Source organism: Arvicanthis niloticus, chromosome 5, assembly GCF_011762505.2.
Source record: "Arvicanthis niloticus isolate mArvNil1 chromosome 5, mArvNil1.pat.X, whole genome shotgun sequence".
NCBI lineage: Eukaryota > Metazoa > Chordata > Mammalia > Rodentia > Muridae > Arvicanthis > Arvicanthis niloticus.
Window position 1 is genome coordinate 30,523,909 of NC_047662.1, and position 20,892 is coordinate 30,544,800.

Here is a 20,892-nt window from a genome sequence, read left to right on the forward strand (position 1 = left end):
GCTCCCCATCACCAGTAAGGTCTGTTAACATAAAACCACAAATCCAAACATGTTCTCACCTGAGCCCCCGCCTCCTGCTCCATAGCAGAAATGGGCCATGAAAATGACCTCAAGACAAATGCAGACATGCTAAACAGAAGAAATGGTGACTGCACACAGCAGCAAAGGATAGAGGAACAGTGAGAGAACCACAACCACTCTACACATCACACAACAAACACTGGCTTTGGAGTAAATACATTTATTGATACCCATTTTACATATAGTTCAATGAAATAATCTATAAATATAAAAGCATTTTTCCTTTGGATATCACTGTGGTCCTTGTAAATACTCAACAGTCAGTCATCTGCAGGAAGCGCTCCAAGTCTCACTGCTAGGTTACAGACCTGAGTACATTTCACTCACCAGCGGCACTGACGCACTCAAGGGGCCCAGTGGCTTTGGAATGTGACTACTGGGCACGTGTAATAAAGAAAATGTGAAAGCCTAAATCAATGGGAGGGGTATCAGCCATGAACAACAGAGAACAACTATGAATTCATATCTCAGGCAAAGGAAAGTACCACAGCTGACACTTGGTGTCAGAAGACTGCAGAGAATTAAAATAGCACTCGTTGTACCACCGCGTGCTTCCTCCAACCCCCAGAGGACAAGTCCACCAGAGCCTTAGGGTCATCTGTGGTCAAAAACAATTCTTAAAGAGCCTACACAGTATTGATATTAAAGAAAAGTGAGCGAAGTACTTCAGTGACATAATGAGTTTGTCCCTTCACTATGGAGGGACTGTGGGAAAGCCTCTCCGTCTTAAGTTCCCTTTGTTACACTGTGCATGATCATGATTAGATGAGGAAAGCACATCATCTGCTACCGACACAGGTGTGGAAAATCACTTCTGTTTCAAAGTTTTTCAACACAGCCAGGGAACTGATGCCGAGGCTGGCTCTCCCCGATGCCGCACAGAAACTTCCTCTTTTCTTCAGGACAAATACAAAAACATCCTTTACTTCGTCTTCTGAGTCAGCAATCTAATGCACTTCCAAGGTCTTAGAGGTACAGTGAGATCTGAGCTCTGAAAGGCAGTGTTAGAACGTAAGCAAAGCAAGTCTTTAGACACTACTCAAGTGAAGGCCTAGGGGAAGCATATAAAACTCAGTTTCCTACTGTTTTAGGCTGGAATTGACAGCGACATTCACTGGTAAAGATGGATAACTGGTTACCATCTCCAGGTCCAAAATATCCCAACTATTTAAAGTAGGACTCAAAAGAGAAGAAAAGACACACTGAGTTCTGAGGTCTCTGTAATTCTCCTGCGATGTATTTAGATAGCTTCAGTTGCACACAGCCGGCTTGAGGGGCTTTCATCAAAAGAGAAGCTCTACCATCGTCTCCAGACTCTCATAGGCAGCAGCTCTCGTGTCCTGCTGCACATGGCATCTGACCCTGGAGTGAGGAGTAAGCCAGCACTGGGCCTCCACCGTTGAGATTCAGACTAGATGACATTCCGAGGCGTGCCATTGTGTGCCAGGGCTTTCAGGCTTGGCGCACTGGTCTGATGACTGCAGCTTCTGTGAGAAGTCACACCCACCTCAAACACCTCATGGATAGCTTTTCGGAAACAGTGGAAGTTGTAGTCTATCAAACCTACAAGAGAGAGAAAGAGCCTGTCTGTTTAAATGTCAACTGTGAAGCTCCCCACTCTTCGAAATTCTCCACACTGCAATCATGGTAAAGCCAAGAATCCAGCAGCTAACACTGTTACCTCTAGGGCAAAAGTGAACAGTGAGGGCTGGCAATCTAACAAATCAAGTGGGAAGATGAATGTGTTAATAAACCCTGAAGTCAGGGTAGCATTCTTTCTACTACCAATGGCCCTACAGAGCAGCTAGTGAGGTCCACAGGATGCAGTCAGGCAGTATTGGTACAAGCTCAGCAGGGCTCCAGCAGCCTCCGCCCAACTGTGAGAGGAGAAAGTTACTCTTATCTGTTTTAGGGACTGAACATCCACTTGAGACTTTGTGTGAACAAAGGTTTCTCTTATGACAGAAAGGGTGGGTTGCCATTTTCCCCCCTTCACCTTTATATATGGAACCCCAATTCTGAATGAGTAACTGAGATTGAGCTTTAAAAATTCCATTTCCTAGCCTCCCCTGAGACAGATACAGGCACTTGGCTTAAAATTATGAAATGCCCAAACTGGAAGCAAGCTCTTCAATCCTAAGAACCATCATGTATACCTGCTGTCATAGCAAGACCACCCCACCTGCACTTGACCACATCAGACACCAAAAGCACTGTGTGGCCTACCGAATCATCATGTGACCTTTCAGTAACGTATAGCAGACTAGATAAGTCATTGAACACTTATTAACAACATGAGAGTGGATGCAATGTGTCAAAAGCAACAGCATCAGGTCCACATTTCCAACCATATGCTAGTTGGGGCAGAAAGCCAAAACACAACAAATCAAAATAATCTGCCAACTAACTACAAATGTAAAAGAAGTCCACAGACGGGAGGGCTAAATGCAGGCAGGGCAAAGCTGGCAATGAAACGTCAGGGACGAGGCTGAACTTTAGGTATACTGCTAGATTTCAATAAACCCTTGCACTTCAGTACATGTGCACACATACACACAAAGTAAATGTACTGAAATTATAAAAACCCTGAATGTCCATGAATAAGTGGTTTGATATAAAAATATCTGTCCTAACTAGCAATTAAATATGTAAAAATGAGATACCATTTTACACCTACAGACTGAGAATATGAGAATCCAACAATATCAAGCATTCTCAAAGAGACAACATGATGAGAACACTCTCACAATGCTATGAGGTGAAGATTGTAGAGCCACCTGGAAGAGTCATGTGTACATCCCATTCTCACATGCTCACCCTAGAGACAGATGAGATGGTCACAGGCAATGGCTTTGGTTTGGGATTTGCTGACATTACTGCTGTGTGCTCATTTTTGAGGCAGTCCCTCTCATGCATCCCAGACTGGCCTCAAACCCAGTAGGTAGCCAAGGATGATTTTAAACTCCTGATCCTGCCTCCAACTCCTAAGGCTGGGATTACAGGTGTGTATAGGTGTGTGCCATCATACCCAGTTTACATGGTGCTGGGGACTGTAAACCCAGAGCCTCCTGCATGCTACACAGGAACTCTGCCAATGGAGCCACATCTCCAGCCCACTTTGTCTTGTTTTGAGATGGCATCTTATTTTGCAATCCTAATGTGCTGGCTATTTTCATATCAACTTGACACAAGGTAGGTTATCTGGAAAAAAGGAATCTTATCAAGAAAATGCCACCATAGGACTGGCCAATAGGCAAGTGTATAGAGCACTTTCTTCATTGATGATTGATATAAGGAGGGCCCAGCCCTTGTGGGTGGTACCAATCCTAGGCAATAGGTGGTCCTGGGTTCTGTAAGAAAGCAGGCTGAACAAGCCATGGAGAACAAGCACGTAAACAGGACCTCTCTATGGCCTCTGCATCAGCTCCTGCTTCCAGGATCCTGTCCCTTTGAGTCCCTCTCCAGACGTCCCTCAATGATGGACTATAACTGGCACTGTAAGCTGAAACTCTTTCCTGCCAAAGTTGCTCATGATCATGGTGTTTGGTCATAGCAACAGACTCTGAAACACCTAGATGGCCTCAAACACTTTCAAGTGCTGGTACTAAAGATATGTGTATATAAAGATACACAGCTTATTCATGGGTATTTGTCACAAAATTAATTATACCTTTAAAAATATCTGAATGTCAGCAACAAAAACAAAGTTCAATATACAACCCATACACAGCAGTGGGAAAAAATCTCAAAAGTAACCCTGAACAAGAAAAAAAAAAAAAAAAAAAACACATGCTGCAAAAACTAACTTCAACTCAGTATCATTTGCACAACATTATTTATGGGTAAGTATAAAGCAAAAGGAGTAAACTATACATAGGAAAAATATACAGCACCGAAGAGGGGATGTAAACCAAGAGAAATATACACACGTCTGCAGTTGTATGTCATAGCAGCTCTGTTGTTAACTCCGTGCATCTGTGTGTGTGGGTTTATACACTTGGTGTGGTGCCTATAGAGGCCAGGAGGTATCAGATCCAGGAACTACAGTTACAGATGGCTGCGAGCCACCCCACAGGACTGCTCCAGTTGTCTGGAAGAGTAGGAAGTGATCTTAACCACTGATCTACCTCCCCAGACTCCACACTGATTCTTAAGGTCAAAAATAAATTACATATATTTTATTTAATATGAAAAATATGTGTATATTAAGTATTTTTTTTGAAGCTCAGGCAGAAGAATGGGATTTTTTATCTGTGCAGATGTGTGCACATGTGAGTGTGTAAATGTGTGCACATGTGACTATGTGAATGTGTGCACTGAGAGAAGGTATATACTTGCCACATCATATGTGTGGCCAGGGACCGCTTTACATGTGTATTCTCTTCTGCCTCAACTTCTACCTGGAGACAGGGCCTCTGGACTGCTGTGTATGCCAAAACACGGCACACAGTAGAGACCTATGCATCAGTCCTATTATTCTGCTGCAGGCTATTGCAGTACCACAGATCTGCAGGAATGTGGACCTAGGAGAGTCCTTAAAGGTAGAACTGGAAAGGAACCACAAGGAATAGTTTCTGGGAACAAATGATAAATTGAGTTGATAAAAAATTCAATGTGAGCAACACAGAAGAATGACACCAGGAAAAAATGAACTCCCATCTATGGACCAATATACAAAGACATCTTAAAAACATCAATTACCATCAGACATCAAGGTTTAAACATGAGAAAAACAACATAACTTGTAACAGAAGCAGGGTAGGCAAGAGTCAGAGTGGAAAAGATTTTTAACTGGTGGCGGGGAAAGGGGGTCATCATCAATCAATAATACTTGCCCACAATGGCCAGAACACCAGCAAATACTGAAGTGAGGATGTCTCACTAATGGCTCCAAATATGGTGCTAGAACATGAGCTCTAAAAAGAGTTGTAGGTGTAAACTTTCAGTCACAAACTGATTAACCCAAGCCATGAACAAGGACTGAAGAGAGCCAGTTTAATGAACAAAAGCACTTCCCGTATAAATGTAGCAACCTAAGGTCAGTCCCTGGGACACACAGTAGGAAAGAACAAATTTCCAAGCCATCAACTGGAGGAGCTGACATCACAAGTAAGAAGTAAGCAGAAAGATTTGACTCTAAAGAACATGTGATTCAGAAAAAGAAAACTAGCCAGAAGGAAATAGGAGTCAGAAAAATATTCAAGGTGTTCCAGAGAAGAAAGCTGTGATCAAGGTAGGACTGACAGTCGTAGGCTCCAGAAGAATAACAGCCAGAGCTACATAACAGAGACCAAACAACAACAGAATAGCTCTAGACTAGAGAGATGGCTCAGTGGTTAAGAGTTGTGGCTTCTCTTCCAGAAGACCATGATTTGATTTCCAGCCCACACATGGTAGCTCACAACTCCAATTCCAGGGCATCTGACACCTTCAAGCTTCTATGGGACCTACATATAAATAGTACACAGACACACATGCAAGCAAAAAACTCATAACACATAAAATAACAAAAATAGAAAGAGAGAGAAAGAAAGAGAAAGAGAGAGAGAGAGAGAGAGAGAGAGAGAGAGAGAGAAGGAGAGAGAGGGGGAAAGAAAGAAAGAAAGAAAAAAAAAAAACTCTTTAAAGGCTAGAGAAATTGTTCAACAATTAAGGGTGTTTGCTGGCTGCTCTTGCAGAGGACCCAGGTTTGGTTCCCAGAACCCGGTGGCGGCTCACAAGCACCTCTCCTGTTCCAGGAATCACTGCTCTCTTCTGACCTTCTCAGGCCCCTGCACTCATGTGGAGGTACACACACATATAAAATAAGTAAGTCTTTTTTTTTGTTTGTTTTTGTTTTCCAATCAGCATTTCTCTGTGTAGCCCTGGCTGTTCTCTGCAGACTAGGCTGGCCTTGAACGTACAGAGATCCACCTGCCTCTGCCTCTGCCTCATGCCTCCCACATGCTGGAATTAAAAGCATGAGCCACCACTGCCTAGGTTTTTTTTTTTTTTTTTTTTTTTTTTTTTTTTTTTTTTTTTTTTTTTTTTCTTTTTAATAACTCACAATGCCCTGTAACTCCAGTTCCAGGAGATCCAGTGCCTTCTGCTGGCCTCCACTGGCACTGCAGTCATGTGGTACAGAAACACTCAATCGCACATGTGCACACATATCGCGCATGCTCACACACACAAAATAAAAAAGGAATAAAATGGAAACAATAATAAATATGAGCAGCTTTTAAAGAAAACTTCATTACCTTTTCGTTCAAAGCTCTCTTCCCTAAGAATGCAAACCAGTGCCAAAAATTTAGTGACTTCCTTTAAATAAAGGACAGTTGTATTATTCAGCTTGATAATGGCCATCGATTCTTTGTCATAAGCACTTCCACTTCCATCTTCCTTTAATCTATTTTAAAAGAAAGCACCATTTATTACAAGTTTCCCAACTTGGCATTTTGTACAGGAGCAAACCTTTCCACCCTGATCCCCAAACATCTTCTGAGAAGGAATAATACTGCCTAAAATACACTGGGACAGTCATCATTTAGGGTAAGATTCACAAAGAACACAATCCAGAAGCTTCTGTTAACAGCAAAGCTCTGCATGTTTCCATCACTACTATAATCAACCACTTAGAGACAGAGGTAACTATGATGTAGCTCTGAACCACTGACATTGCCAATGTCATGCTGGCCAGGCCACTCACTTGCCCACTGTACTCTGAGGGCCTACTCTCCCCACTTCCCTCGGGCTACATGACCAGCCTCAGCCAGCTACTTTGGAGTGTATTCTACATGCCAAACTAATCACACTTTTCTCAGACACCTTTTGTTCTTTCCTTATAAACAAATGAATGAATAAATGAATGAATGGAATCAAGAAAATTCATAAAAATCTATCGAAGATCAATCCCAGCCAGAGAAAGATAGGAACTGTGTTAAAAATCAACAACTTTTAAAGGGTTTGAGTACTGACAAGGTAGCTTGTCAGGTAAAGAAGTTTGCTCCCCAAGTGGAAACACAGCAATGACTCGCACAAGTTGTTCTCTAACTTCTACATGTGGTACCATAGCATGCAAACGACTGCACCTGCTAGGAATTAAGAGTTGCCAAAACTGCCTCTTTAGTAGAGGTGTTTGGGGGCTGAGAAGATGGACCACCGGTTCAAAAGCATTGACTGCTTCTCTAGAGGACCCACGCTTGGTTCCCTGCACACATCAAGACAGCTCAGAACTCTGTCATCCCAGTTTCATCAATCTGCTATGCTCTCAACCTCCAAGGGCTAACATATACACAATGCACATAAACTCACGCAGGCACACAGACACATATTCATAATACACAAAAGAAATCTTAAAGAAATATTTGCTTTCCAAATCAAGGTGAAAGACACAAGCACTCAAGAGTCTGAGGGATGAGAATGGACAGTCTGGCCTAAATGAGACTGTTTCAAAGACAGAGGAAAAAGTATTTTAAAAAAAAAAAAAAAAAAAAAAAAAACTGTTTAAAGGAAAAGGTACACTTGGGAGGCAGAGGCTGGCAGATTTCTGAGTTCGAGGCCAGCCTGGTCTACAGAGTGTCTACAGGACAGCCAGGGTTACACAGAGAAACCCTGTCTCGAAAACAAAAAAACAAACAACCCCCTGGCCCCAAAAAAAGGAAAGAAAGAAAAAAAGTAAAGGAGACACACTAAGAAGGAAATGCTACAAAGGTTTCTGATGGAAAACAATGTTCCCTCCTGCTTTGTCTTTACCATCTCATGTACCATTTTCATGACAGAGAGCTTATTTTTTAAACTGCCCTAAATCTTACAGCTTACCTTTTCATATATTTATTTGATCACTACAACAAGCCAGAGAATTGTTACTATTGACCTATTTAACTACTTAACTTTGGGGGACATGAAGGCAAGAGAGTAAAACATAGTAATCTAAATACAAATAATACAAATAAGAGAATTTTTGCCAATTTTAAAGTCATAAAACTCTAATTTATAAAAAGTAAAAAGATGTCTGGCAAGATCTGGACTCAAACTTAGGGTTTTAACTCAATCCCAAGCAGTTTCCAATATCACAGCAGTAGGGAAGAGTGAACCATATGCTCTAAGAGTATAAAAGAAAACAGCTTCCTCCTGATGGAAGAAGAGGAAATGCAAGTGCTATGTGCTGTCTGTCAGCTGATAGCCAGAGGTCAAAGAGATCCTATTCTGTGCCACACAGGAAGTGAGAGCAGGCACCACCAACTGACAAGTAACATAGATGTACATGAACATCTATGGCTGGACCCATGGCCAGCAGCTGTAAACAGCTGCAGTTTCTAGTGTTGACCTACATAATCTCGAGTCATATACTAACATGAGACATGAGAACATTATGTCATGCAAGCTTGATGACCCGAGTTCAACCCCCAGAACCTATATAAAAGTGAAAGCAAGAAGTGAAAAAACCTTGTCCTTTGGCCTCCATATGTAAACATGGTACACACAGCCCCTGCACACTCACACTCACACACACACATACACACACAAAAACCACACATTTTTAATTAAAATAAATGTTAAAGGCACATTCTTGGCTGGGGACACAGCTCTGTAATCACTTGCTTTTAGCAAATACAAGACTATAAGGGACAGAAAGAACAAGAGAGACATCTAGATAGCTAGTCATGCATGGAGATAAGACAGATTTTGATGGTTAATAAAGTTAAGAAATAAAATATACTAATGACTGTAAAAAGTGGACTCAGGTTTTTTGTTTGTTTTGGGTCAAAACTCTGTATGCAAGATTTTAAGGTGCTTGAATTGGGGATGTAGCTGGCTTCCATCCCCAGGACCATATATAAAACTGGGTGTGTGACAGATATCGGTAATCCTAGTGCTTAGGAGGATTAGAAGTTCAAGGTCACCCTCTACTACATATATCAAATTTAAATTAAGGCTAACCTGGACTACTTGAGACCCTCTAAAAAAAAAAAAAAAAAAAACCTCCAAAGCAAATATGTTTAATTTAACTTTTATCTAACCTTTAGTCAAAATAAAGCCAAGCAAAATCAGGAAGGTCACAGCTAAGAGGAAACAGATTCAGAAGCAACATGCCCTAAATGGATTCAGGTGAAAGGGAAGGAGACCTGGTTATTGCTGAAATTCTCAAAGAAAAGCTTGTAGCAGATGTCCTCAGATAAAGTGCATGCCAAACATCAACCACATACACCACTCCTGTGACCTGGCAGTATCCTGCACATGCTTCATCCTCACTTTCATGCTGATGTGGGATGCATGGAACACAGCGACGTCAAACCTTCCCTCATATTTATATGTACTGACTTAGCCTACAAATGAAAGATCTACAATAAACAAACTGATACTAGTTTTTTTTTTTTTTTTTAAAGGTACAAAAACCAAGTGACAGGGCCAGAGAGAAGTCTCAGCTTATAAACCAATGGCTACAAAGCCTGACATCATAGCTGCAAGATGCACTTGCAAAGGTGGAGGAGACAGGAGGTTCAGTACAGTAGGGCCAGTGAGCCTGGAGTCCACAGCACACAAGAAACAAGTGAGAGTGCCTCAACAAGGCAGAGGTGAGAACACAGACCTGAAAGTTGTCTGATCTTCACATGAGCACCATGGAGGATAAACACACAAAATAAATGACAGTTTGAAAAATGTGAAACCAGCTTATAAACTTTTAACTAGCTTTTTTCTTTCTTTAAAGCAATGTGTTCTATTGACTTACTTTTAAGAATAGAAAACACACAAGTTTACTGAGGAACAGATCATCTCATTTTTCTGACAGAAGGTAGTACAACAAAGGACAGCATGTAATCACTGAGAGTAAAAGGAAATAGACAAGACAAGGTAAGGTATTCTACTCACAGGGAGCTGAAGAAGGAGGGCACTGACAAAGCAGGCACACAGACAGAGGAGGGAGGTGTGTTAGGAAGCACATGGGCTAAAAGTACCCTGGGTATTCTGGTCTTGATACATGGAAGGATGAGGACTAGGCGAGAGGCTACAGAAAATGTTACTGGCCACAAAGTTTTCATTCTTCCACTGGTCTAGTCTACAAAATCTTTGGGTTTTGGTATTTTATAAATTTCTACATAGTTTAAGGAATGTTCATATGGTAAAATCCTATATTTGAGAGACTTACTATGGAAACTCAGATGTATTTGTCAAATATTTTATGTATAATCTTTCTAATAACTAAAATGTTGATTGTTGTTTGAGACAGGGTCTCATTAATGATGTAATGCTGGCTGTCCTGGAACTCTGACTAACTTTTGCCTCTCAAGAACTTGGATTATCCATCATACCCCAATTAAAAATCCTGATTTTTTTTTTTTTTTTTAATTTTGCAAGATTAAGAATCCCTCATTTGTGGGAGGCAGAGGCAGGCGGATTTCTGAGTTCGAGGCCAGCCTGGTCTACCGAGTGAGTTCCAGGACAGCCAAGGCTATACAGAAAAACCCTGTCTCAAAAAACCAAAAAAAAAAAAAAGAAAAAAAAAAAAAGAATCCCTCATTTGGGCCGGAGAGATAGCTCAGTGGTTAAGAGCACTGGGTGCTCTTCCAGAGGAGGGGGGTTTAATTCCTAGCACCCACATGGCAGCTCATACCTGCCTGAAAACCCCAGATCAAGAGATATGACACCTGAACTCACACAGATATTCACGCAGAGAAAATACTAAAGAACATAAAATAAAATCATTACAATTTAAAAAAAAAAAGCAACAATAACAACAACAAAAAGAGCCCCCCATTCTACCAGCTGTGGGGCACACACCTTTAGTCCCAGCACTCAGAAGGTGGAGGTAGGAGGATCTCGATTAGTCAAGGCCAGCCCGGTCTTCACAAAGAGCCAGCCAAGGCTCATAATAAAACCCAAATAACTAAAAAACAAAAAGTCCCTCAATCCATGAAACCTGAGTTTCAATTAGGCAGCAGCATTTACTCAGACATTTTTAGTGTGCTTTACTTATGTTGTTTGATTAGACTAGGCACAATTTCTGACCCTCCTACTACATGCTGAGATTCTATAGATGAGCAACCTCACTTGGCTGTTCAGACCATCTTGGAAACAGTTTGAGACATGGTCTCATTTTGTAGCCTGAATAGCCTGGAACTCACTATGTAGATTAGGCTGGCCTCAAGCTCAGATAGCTGTGCCTTTGCCTCCACACTGGTCCCCAGATCATTTTAAATAAATTACTCTAGTTAGGTTCTTTTGTTTAAACCTTGCCAAGTCCTATGAGACAGAAGATAATACAAACTCTTCCAAGTACAAAAAGAGAGACTTTCCAAGTGTTCTCTGCTATCCTGTCTGAAGGTCCAGCTCACAGAGACATCGTGTTCTAAGGTGACACACATGATCTAAACAGTCCCACTTCGGGCTGGTAACACAGATCGGAGAGTAAGGGCACTTGTTACCAAGCCTGACCTGAGTAATGGCCCAGACCCACACAGTGGAAGAATCAACTCCCCAAAGCTGTCCTCTGACCACACAGGTGGCATGATATGCACACCCACACACTTGTGCTCACATACACAGCGGTACACAAATGTAATTTCAAAAATAAGAAAAGATTATCATTTCATTCAGTAAAAGCCAGAGGTAAGAATTAGGAAGTTTCCCACCTGTCTGGGATCTTGCAGAACTGTGTAAGCACTTACCCATATATACACGACACATCAATTACAACATCAATCATGTCACAGCAAAGTTCGTAAGACTGCATATCCACAGGCGAGCTGTCTGTCGCAATGTAGATTTTGCTGACAACATCAAAGAGAAAAGCTTTTTCAATACCTGAATTCTTGGGAAAAACAAAATTGGGTAAGCGTTTCTTTTAAGAATCACAATTTACAATTTTTCAAAGACCTTAAATTACTGAAAAACAATCTTAATTTTAAAAGTAATTTTCCATTGGTTTGTTTTTATTTTTTTTTTATAGTTCTGGGATACTGAATGCAGGGTTCAATAAATGCTTTACCACTGAACTCGACCCCCAACTCTTCATATCACTTTTAAGTATGCAATTAGACCCCCAAAATAAAAAATGCTTGGTTGGGAGACTTTAGGTAGGGCCTTACTAGGTAGTCTTTGGATGAGGATGACTTAACTTACAATCCTTCTGTCTCTTCTTCTTATGTGATAGAATTACATGTGTGCACCACCACTCAGCAAGATTTATTATTACTTATGTGTGTGTGTATGGTGCTAAAAATTGGTCCTAAGTCCTTTCATATGCTAAGCAGTACTCTACCCAACCTTCATGAAGATGCTTATGATTAAGGAAGTATGGGGAACTTTACCTAAAACACACACACACACAATCAAAATATAACATCTCAAGCTATACTTTGTTATTTATCTTTCATGTTGAATCATTGATCTTTAGTTCAAGTCTTCTTTTTTGGAGAATTAAATACAAACACATTTAACAACAGCATAATTGTAAATTAAATCAAAGTAAATAATTTACTTACTGATATAAAGATATTTAATAGGTTTTCCAAAGTTGGCAGTTGTGGAATGAGTTTCTGTACCACCTTACTGAAGGCTTCAAATATTGAATGGTCATAGATGCTAGTCAAATAAAAACTGAAAAAATATAACATAGGATGGTTATTCATAAAAGAAGTCTAGTAACTACTGTCATCATCTCTTAAATTTCAAAGTGCTTAACACTCAGATGTATCCTGTCTACTACCGCGTCATTTCTGATTGTAAGACCATTTCCCAGTCCACTTGTGCGTTTGCAATATTACACAAGAGGGAACTGAGAGAGCACCCAGGAAGGCTCTTCAAGAGAGAGACACAAAGGGCAACATAGGCAAACTACTCTTTAAAGCTTCCTTCCCAAGCACAAAACTGAGGAAAAAAAGTCAAGATCAAAATCCAAGGTAGACCACGGCCATTTGTCTTACTTTGGGTTTCTTTTTAGACACAGTAGTATGGAACCCAGGCTGGAGCCCACACTGGCCTCAAACTCACTAGAGAGTGGAGGATGACCCTGAATTTTTAATCCTCAAGTTTGCACTCCCCTGAGTGAAGCTAGGATTACAGGATTTTATCACCACACTCAGCAGAGTAATGTGGTATTTATGAAATATTATTCACATCCTACTAAAATGTCACCTCAAGAAGTCCTTTCCTGCCATCATTTAATCCCAGCACCTGGAAAGAGGCAGGTGAATCCTGTGAGTTTAAGGCCAGCCTGGTCTACATAGCAGAGCTCCAGGGCTATATAGTGAGACTCTGCTCTTTCCTGATCACCTACGTAAATAGTGAATGCGTACCTGTTACCCTTCTGCCATTTTGTTCTTCACAGCATTGGTAAGTACTTAAAATTCCACCACACATTTCTTATGAGCTGTGTCCTTCGTAAGCCCCAGGAGAAAAGCAGCTTTGCCATCTCCCTTACAGCTGCAAGCCCACTGCCCTCAACTGTGTTCATGAGAGTTCACTGAGTGAAAAGTTTAGTCACAGCCCCCAACACCCTAAACCCCTGACCTCGTCTGAATAAATGCTGTGCAGGTGAGTAGGATTAGGCAATTAGCCTGAGGATGAAGACATATAAAGAGCAGGAGTTGATCTCTAAATGGATTACAGTGAAATCAAATGTAGATTTAACAAAACACACACTTTAGAAAGGGGCCCCTTAAATACTATGGACAATTCTATATGCTTTTTTCATTGAGGATTTTTTTTCATCATTTAGTTGTATACATGATATATTTTATGTACAAATTACCACATCAGAAATGAGAAACTGTGTTTATACTTTACAGGTGATTTAAAGAAAATTTCAAGGAAGTGAATTAAGAACCTAATCAAGTAGGTAAGGCCACATGACTCCTGACACTAGCAAGGAAGAAACATTTCAGTGTTTCCTTTAGGCAAAAATTTCAGCAAGGTTAGGATCTTCAGGACTGGAGATGGATGGGGACAGACAGAACCACCAAGGCACAGAGCATGTTCCTAAGCTGAGTTCCTAGAAGTGGAAAAGCAAACTGCACCTCATCATGCTGGTACTAAAGAGAGGTTGGGAGATGCTGGGGGGTAGCTCAAGGGTAGAATGCTTGCAGAGAATATAAAAGGTCCTGGGTTCAATCCCCAATGCACATACATAGTAAAAGCTTGATGCAAACCTCTACTGAGGGTAGCAGGCTTAGTTTAGGGCTCTTCTGACTATAGGTTTCATGAAATGTCCTGAAGTGCTCAACAAACAGGGAATTAGAAAATCATAATGGTTCCTCACCAGTACAAGGAAGCATGTTTAAAAATTGCGGCAAAAAATACTAACAGATCCTTAAGATTGAGGGATTTTATGGGATGGTACTTTTACTTTCTCTTATAAACATTTATTTACTTTTGTTTTTAAAGACAGGATCTTACTAAGTAGCCTTGGTTAGCTAACTTCAAATTTACAACTATCCTCCTGACTGCCTTCTGAGTGCTGGAATTACTAAAGTACCACACCATGTACAACTCTTATAAAGACTCAACTTTCTCAAAAAATTTTAAAAACATATATTATTCATGTTTTAAAAATTTAATCCAAGTGGGTCAATGAATTCTCCCATACGATGTTTTCTAGAAACTACCTTAAAGACTCTACAGCCTATGGCCCAGGAAACCTTAGGGACAGGACAACTGACTTAAGTATAGAAGGAAGTTTTTGTAACAGATCAAGGGTAAGGAAATTACACGGGCAACTCTTCTCTGCTTCCCCTTTGAGCTGTTTTTATGATCAAGTGACATCCTCTTAGTACTTATAAATATTCATTTCTTCCTATTATCACAAAAGATAAACAATAACATTTCTCATACACTTTTAGAATACAAATACACAAAATACATAACTATCAATCCAAATCAGTATGTGTTCTTTAAGGTAAGTTAATATTTAACTGTAAACCAGCAGTCCTTCAAACTCAACAGCAACACTATGTAAATGAAGAAGGCAAATCTAACTTCAGAGTTTCTACGAAGTATAAACTCTTTTAAAAGCTAAGATATATTAGAGTTAGTCCAAAGTTGAAAGTATACACCTTTAAGACCTAAACTCAACTTTCACAAAAAAAAAAAAAAAAAAAAAAAAAAAAAAAAAAAAAAAAAAAAAAAAAAAAACAAAAGGCAGATTTCTTACACAAAGCCAATGGGGGTTAAAAAGTGAAGAAGCCCAGAGAGAAGATGTCAGAAAGCAGACTCACACCATGAGGAAACAGTCCCTTGAGAGGAGTGTGCAAGAACGCCAATGGAAACACTTCACATGACTTCAATCATCAGGAAAATGAAAAAGGGGGAAAGTAACTCTTAGTAACACAAGGCTTACAAAACAGCTTAGAAGTCAACAAAGAAGAGATCAAAACTCTTATAGAACTTAAAAAAGCTCGGCATCAGAGATCTGGGTGTGTGAGGACAGACGGACTACATTAGGGCTCTCATATCAAACACTCGTGTTGTTACCTAAGATGGAGCTTTTCCAGCCCAGCATCGGCAAGGTCATCATTGGCCCTTTGATGAATGTCTCTCTGTGTTTCTATTTTGTGATCATCAGACAGACCATCAACTTTGTGAATAAAAACCTCAAAATTCATGTCTGGGTTAACTTTGTAGGCCTTAGAAACAGTGATGTGAAGTCGAGTTAGAGCCTCCATGTAGTCGTCCTGAAAGTCAGAACAAGATGTTTTTAACAAGAAATCTTATAAAAACACAAGTAACAAGTTAAGAAAGCTTTAAACCACCTCTTTCCCCAACCACAGAAAATAGTTATTTTAATTATTCATAAATACTCATATATACTGACATATAACTAGTAAATAGTTCTTCAGTTTCAAATCAAATACCAATCAAAATCAAATACCAATGCCTGAATTTTAAATGTTACTATTAAGGAAAAAAAGCCAAAATGCACATTCCTTCCTAAAATAACTGTTAAAGTGATCCCAGCTCTGCCATGTATCAGGTGTGTGGCTCTAAGCAAGTTGCTTAAAGCCTGATCTTGAGTCAAGTATCTGTAAATGGGAGTAACTACCCACACAATACTCTGGAGAGCAAATCAGATTGTATACAAGAAAGCACTCACTACCAAGTTGGCACTATTCAGAAAACTTTCCTAATGCTTTGGCTTACAAAGGTAAGTTAAAGGGCAGGGACAGAGCCCATCCATCTCATTACCTACCACACAGTGGGCCCTCAGTATGTCTTCCTAAATTACATTCAACAAACAAATCAGGAAAGGTATAATGGACTCATTTCTCATGTCCTCCCTGATATTGTAGCCATCGGTGGGATACTTCAATGGGTGGGGGTGACCATTATAACAGTTAATAAAGTACAGCAATATCTACTATTAACCAACAAAAGTAGAAAGCCAATGGTTTAAGTGTTCATTAACTGGGACTCAAGAAATGTAAACGGCATCTCCTAAACATCTGAGCGTCTGGAATCAGGTGCAGACAGCAGAAGGAGATCTACTGGAAAGAGCAGCTTCAAGAACGTGACAAAGGAGACAATCAGCTTTCCTCTGTTTCTCCACTTTTTGTCACCAGAGAGGAGTACACACTACAGTGCCTAACTACCTGTGCATCAATGACATATATCAATGCTCCTGTGCCCCTGAAGATCATTTCGTAGTCAAAGGTTGGGTCAAAGAAGTCCATCTGCCCAGGAAAATCCCAAATCTGAAAGTTCACAAAGGAGCTGTTGGAAATGTCGTCTTTATAAATCTTGTTGGTACTTTCCAAAAAGAGAGTCTCATTGGGTGACATCTTATGAAACACCACCTGTGAGGAGAAACAGAGACAACTTCGAGACTATTTAACTAAACAAGTTATATTAGAAATCCCATAGCACCAACATTACAATTGCGATCAAAGATTTAAACTTGTCAAGACCTGTTTTAAGATCATGAAACTATTCTAGGTAATGTTTGAGACTTTGTGTTCATTCAAAAATAACACAAATGCCTACTTCAGGCTCTTAGGAACAATAAAGAAAAGAATATAGAGTGAATCCTGAGTAAGTAAAACTGTTCAGAGTGAGAAGTAGGGAAGCCTGTGGGAGGAGGGAAGAGGCAGCTCCTGAGACAAGAACTAGTAAAGACAATAAATTTCGAATCATCACAGCAGGAGCCAGAGGTGTAGATCAGTGTGGTCACAATGCCTGCCTATCATGCATAACACCCTGGCTTCCAGCACCTGCACCAAGTAAAGCCAACCTGATAGCTCACACTTGAAGGAGGTAGACTCAGGATCAGAAATTCAAAGTCAGCCTTAGGGACAAACTGAGTTCTAGGCCAGCCTGGGATACAGGAACATTAAAAAAAACAAAACAAAACAAAAAACAAAACAAAAAAACAAAAACAAACAAAAAAAACCCACCACAGCAGGGCTGCTGTGTAGCTTTTTAAGGCTTGCCTGATACAATCCTAACATACAGCAAACTTGTCTCTCAGTGTTAACTTGGAAGAGAGAAAAAGCCCTCACAAGTTTGCTTACCTAGCCTAAGCACTACCAGCAAAAGTCTAACTTTGACACAGACGTGAGAAAATAAAACAGTAGTCCAGCAAGTGCAGGGGGTGGGGAGCAGCACTGTTGCTTTTTTTAAAACACCACCACTACAAAATACCAGAGATTTCTTTTTGGATAGACCTTTGATTCAGAGTGAAAATGGGGAAGGCCTAGTTGTCTGTGTCCCTAATTTTACTAGAAGTTCGCTCTGTTTGTAATGGGGATGGTTGATTGAAAGTCAACCCTGACTCTATTTCCCTATTCACTCAAAATAAAAAGCCTTAGGCATTCTATTCGTTCAAGAGAGATCCAAGTGAAAACAAATACACTGATGTCTGCCTGCCTACAAAACAGTCTCCAAAGATCGTTGTGACAGGAGACTGTCACCTTTAACTGCAAACACAGGGCTACAAGTTCTAAATAAAGTAGATGCAGTGATAGGAGCCTCCCCTCAACCCCAAATAAATGTTACAGAAGTCTCCACAGACTGACAACAAAATATTGAGATACCCAGTGTCTTTGCCACAACACTTTCTGGCGCCACTAAGGTCCGGAGCTTGGGTGGGGATCCCTGAAAACTCCTGGCACCTAAGAGAGATGCGGCCGGACAGCACGCTCACCAAGTTCTCCACGTGAGAACCGGGGACGACGGGTCGGTTTCGTCAACGCCACAAGGGCAGCGACCAGAAGGGAGGAGTTCTAGGGCGGTGACCGGCACCTGCCTCCTCCCTCCAGCCAGCGTCGCCTCCTTGCTCCGCTCGGCCCTCGGCCGAGGAAGTCGAACGTGGAGGCCCAGGTCGGGGACCATGGGCGAACTGCGCCCAGGCTCCGCGCTCACCAGTGTGGACAGTGCCCCGGGACGCAGCGCCAGGCCGCCACCCTCTCGGGCCTCCAGGGCAGCAGCCACTTGAGCGCCGAGGGCCGAGCAAGACCAAGGGCAGGAGGCCCGGTACGGGGCGCTCACCTTCTGAATGGAGGACTTGCCGCTGCGCCGCAGCCCCATAAGCAGGATCCTTGGCTTGGAGCTGTCAGCGCCGCCCGGGCCGCAGCCGCCGCCGGCCCCCGCGCCTCCGCCGCCACCCGCCGCTGCCTCCTCTTCCTCCTCCTCCACGCCGTAGCCGAAGTCTTTGGGGAACGAGTCGGCTGCGCCGTAACTGCCGGCCAGGGGCGTCTCCTCCGCCCCGTACTGTAGGGACATGGTGCTGGACCACCGCCGCCCGCGCCCTGACAGGCCAGGCCAGGTTAGGCCGCCGCCTCCTTAGGCCGCCGCTGTTGCCACCGCCCCCGGCAGCAGCAGCCGGAGGGCCCGCCCCCAAACCCAGCTCCGATTGGGCTGCCGCCAAGCTTCGGCTTCTTATTGGCTGGGCTGGCTGCCACTCCGGGACATCAGGGTAAGTGGTGCGTATCACGTGCCCGGAATCACCTGACTAGCAGTGGCTGAAGTGGGGGCGGGGGGAGGAGTCACGAGGAGAACGGCCGGGCCGCGCCTCTCGTCGGACTCCGGGCCTTCGCCCTGGGGGCAGCCCGCACGCACCTCGGCCTTCCTGGCGCTAGCGCGCGCTGGGCTGCTCCCCGCCCCCGCCCCCCGCCTCCTTTCGGGCTCCGAGAGCACCGCAGGGAAGATGCTTCTAGGCGGCTGGGTAAGAATTCATTGTGCCCCCCCAACCCCCACCCTCCTCTGGTTGCAGCTGTCCTGCCGGTATTTAGTGATGCTTGCCAGGTCCTGGGTACCAGGAAAGCACTAGAAACTGAAACTGAATTGCCCGTCCCTGCCCTCAAGTTGCTTGAAGGTTAACAGAGATGGGACCTCTGTGTAAGTTGACTCAGTACAGATTTTATGTGAAAAGGCCATGAGGACAGATGAATTGCTCTGGAATTGGGTGAGGAAGTCCACTGGATGTCGTGTGTGAGCCGGTCCAGACCTATAGATTCGACATGTGCGAAAGGCAGTTAGTTATGAGTCTCAGTGATAACGTGCCCAGGTAGCTGGAGCCAGATAAGGAAAATAGATACAAGCATGCTAAAACATAATTCTGCAAGCAGATCACTGATAGGATACTGCTGTCCTTACAGTCCATGAACTCCATCTTCTTTGCTCCCACCTAGACAAGGTGCTCCTCCAGTATCCCATCCAGCAACTGAGTACTTGACTTCTTGTGATTAGACTAGAGGAATTAGGAATAATGAAGGCAAATGCTTACTGCCAAAGTATGTTTCAAAAAGCTGTAAGAGAATTTTCATGTCTCAGACTCCAGAAGTGGAAATTTGACAGCCCTTAAAGTACAGCCCTGTACACTTAAAAGGAGTTGGAGTAGGAGTTGTGGTTTTACAAGGGGACTATGTTGTTTGAAGGCCTGAGGATGAAATTCGGGGTCTCTTGCGCATGCTAGGCAAATTCTACCACATAGCCTCATCAGATAAGTTGATTTGATTGTGGAAAGGAAGCTCTAGTAGATCTGGCATTTTAATTTTAGTTCTACCTGATCCTTAAAGTTAAAAGCAGGACAACACAACCTCACCTAAAAAATATCAACTCCATAGTACCTAACAGACAGGCAGAATGCACTTAAATGTACATGTCTCTCAGTATCAATGGGAGACTGCTTTCAGGACACCTTTAATCCCATTAACTGACTGGAAGACAGTCAAATTCCTAATATAGGCTATTTGCATGTGAACCTATGCACACTCCATGTACTTTATATCATCTCTGCATTAATTATAATAACCAGTACAATGAAAAATGAAATGGTGTCTCTGCCAGGCTTGACAGCACACATCTGTAATTCTCACTACGTAAGAGCCAGGTGCAGGAGTCCCCAAAAAGTTCTAAGTCAGGCTGCTCTACACATCCTTGACAGCCTAACCTAGAAACCCCTTTTTTAAAGAGTGGGATGTGTGTTGCACTGTATTGAATAAGTGTAAAAATAAAATCTATAATGCTCAGTACAGTTCCCCACAAATATTTCCAATCCAGATGGCCTAATCTATGGATTCAGAGAACCAACCGCTATGCCAGGAGAAATCAAATTAACAGTAGCTTTGATAAGTTTTAACAATTTTTGGGTGGAATATATGAGTAGAGGTCATAGGACAACCACAGATATCTTAAACTTTGACCTTGATTTTTGGAAGAGTTTCTTTTGTGTTTAGCACTGCATGTGCAAAGCTAGCCAGCCTGTACATTTCTGGGCCAACTCCTGCCCACCTCCCATCTCACAATCAGAACACTGGGATTACTGACAGAAATATGCTCAACTTCATGTGAGTTTTGGGGATTCAAACTCAAGACCACACATTTATCTGAGAAGTGCTC

At 42.1% G+C, this 20,892-nt stretch overlaps 1 protein-coding gene across 1 annotated transcript; it reads right to left on the bottom strand.

Moving 5' to 3' along the window:
* Window positions 1-225: 225 nt before the first annotated feature.
* On the bottom strand, window positions 226-19,207 carry Rragc (Ras related GTP binding C). Its single transcript, XM_034503310.2, has 7 exons — window positions 18,541-19,207; window positions 16,647-16,850; window positions 15,532-15,731; window positions 12,546-12,660; window positions 11,730-11,872; window positions 6,321-6,469; window positions 226-1,644 (listed from the first exon to the last, which is right to left on the bottom strand). The coding sequence occupies exons 1-7, from the start codon at window positions 18,772-18,774 to the stop codon at window positions 1,493-1,495; spliced, it is 1,197 nt and encodes a 398-aa protein (XP_034359201.1). The 5' UTR covers window positions 18,775-19,207; the 3' UTR covers window positions 226-1,492.
* Between the last annotated feature and the right edge of the window lie 1,685 nt (window positions 19,208-20,892).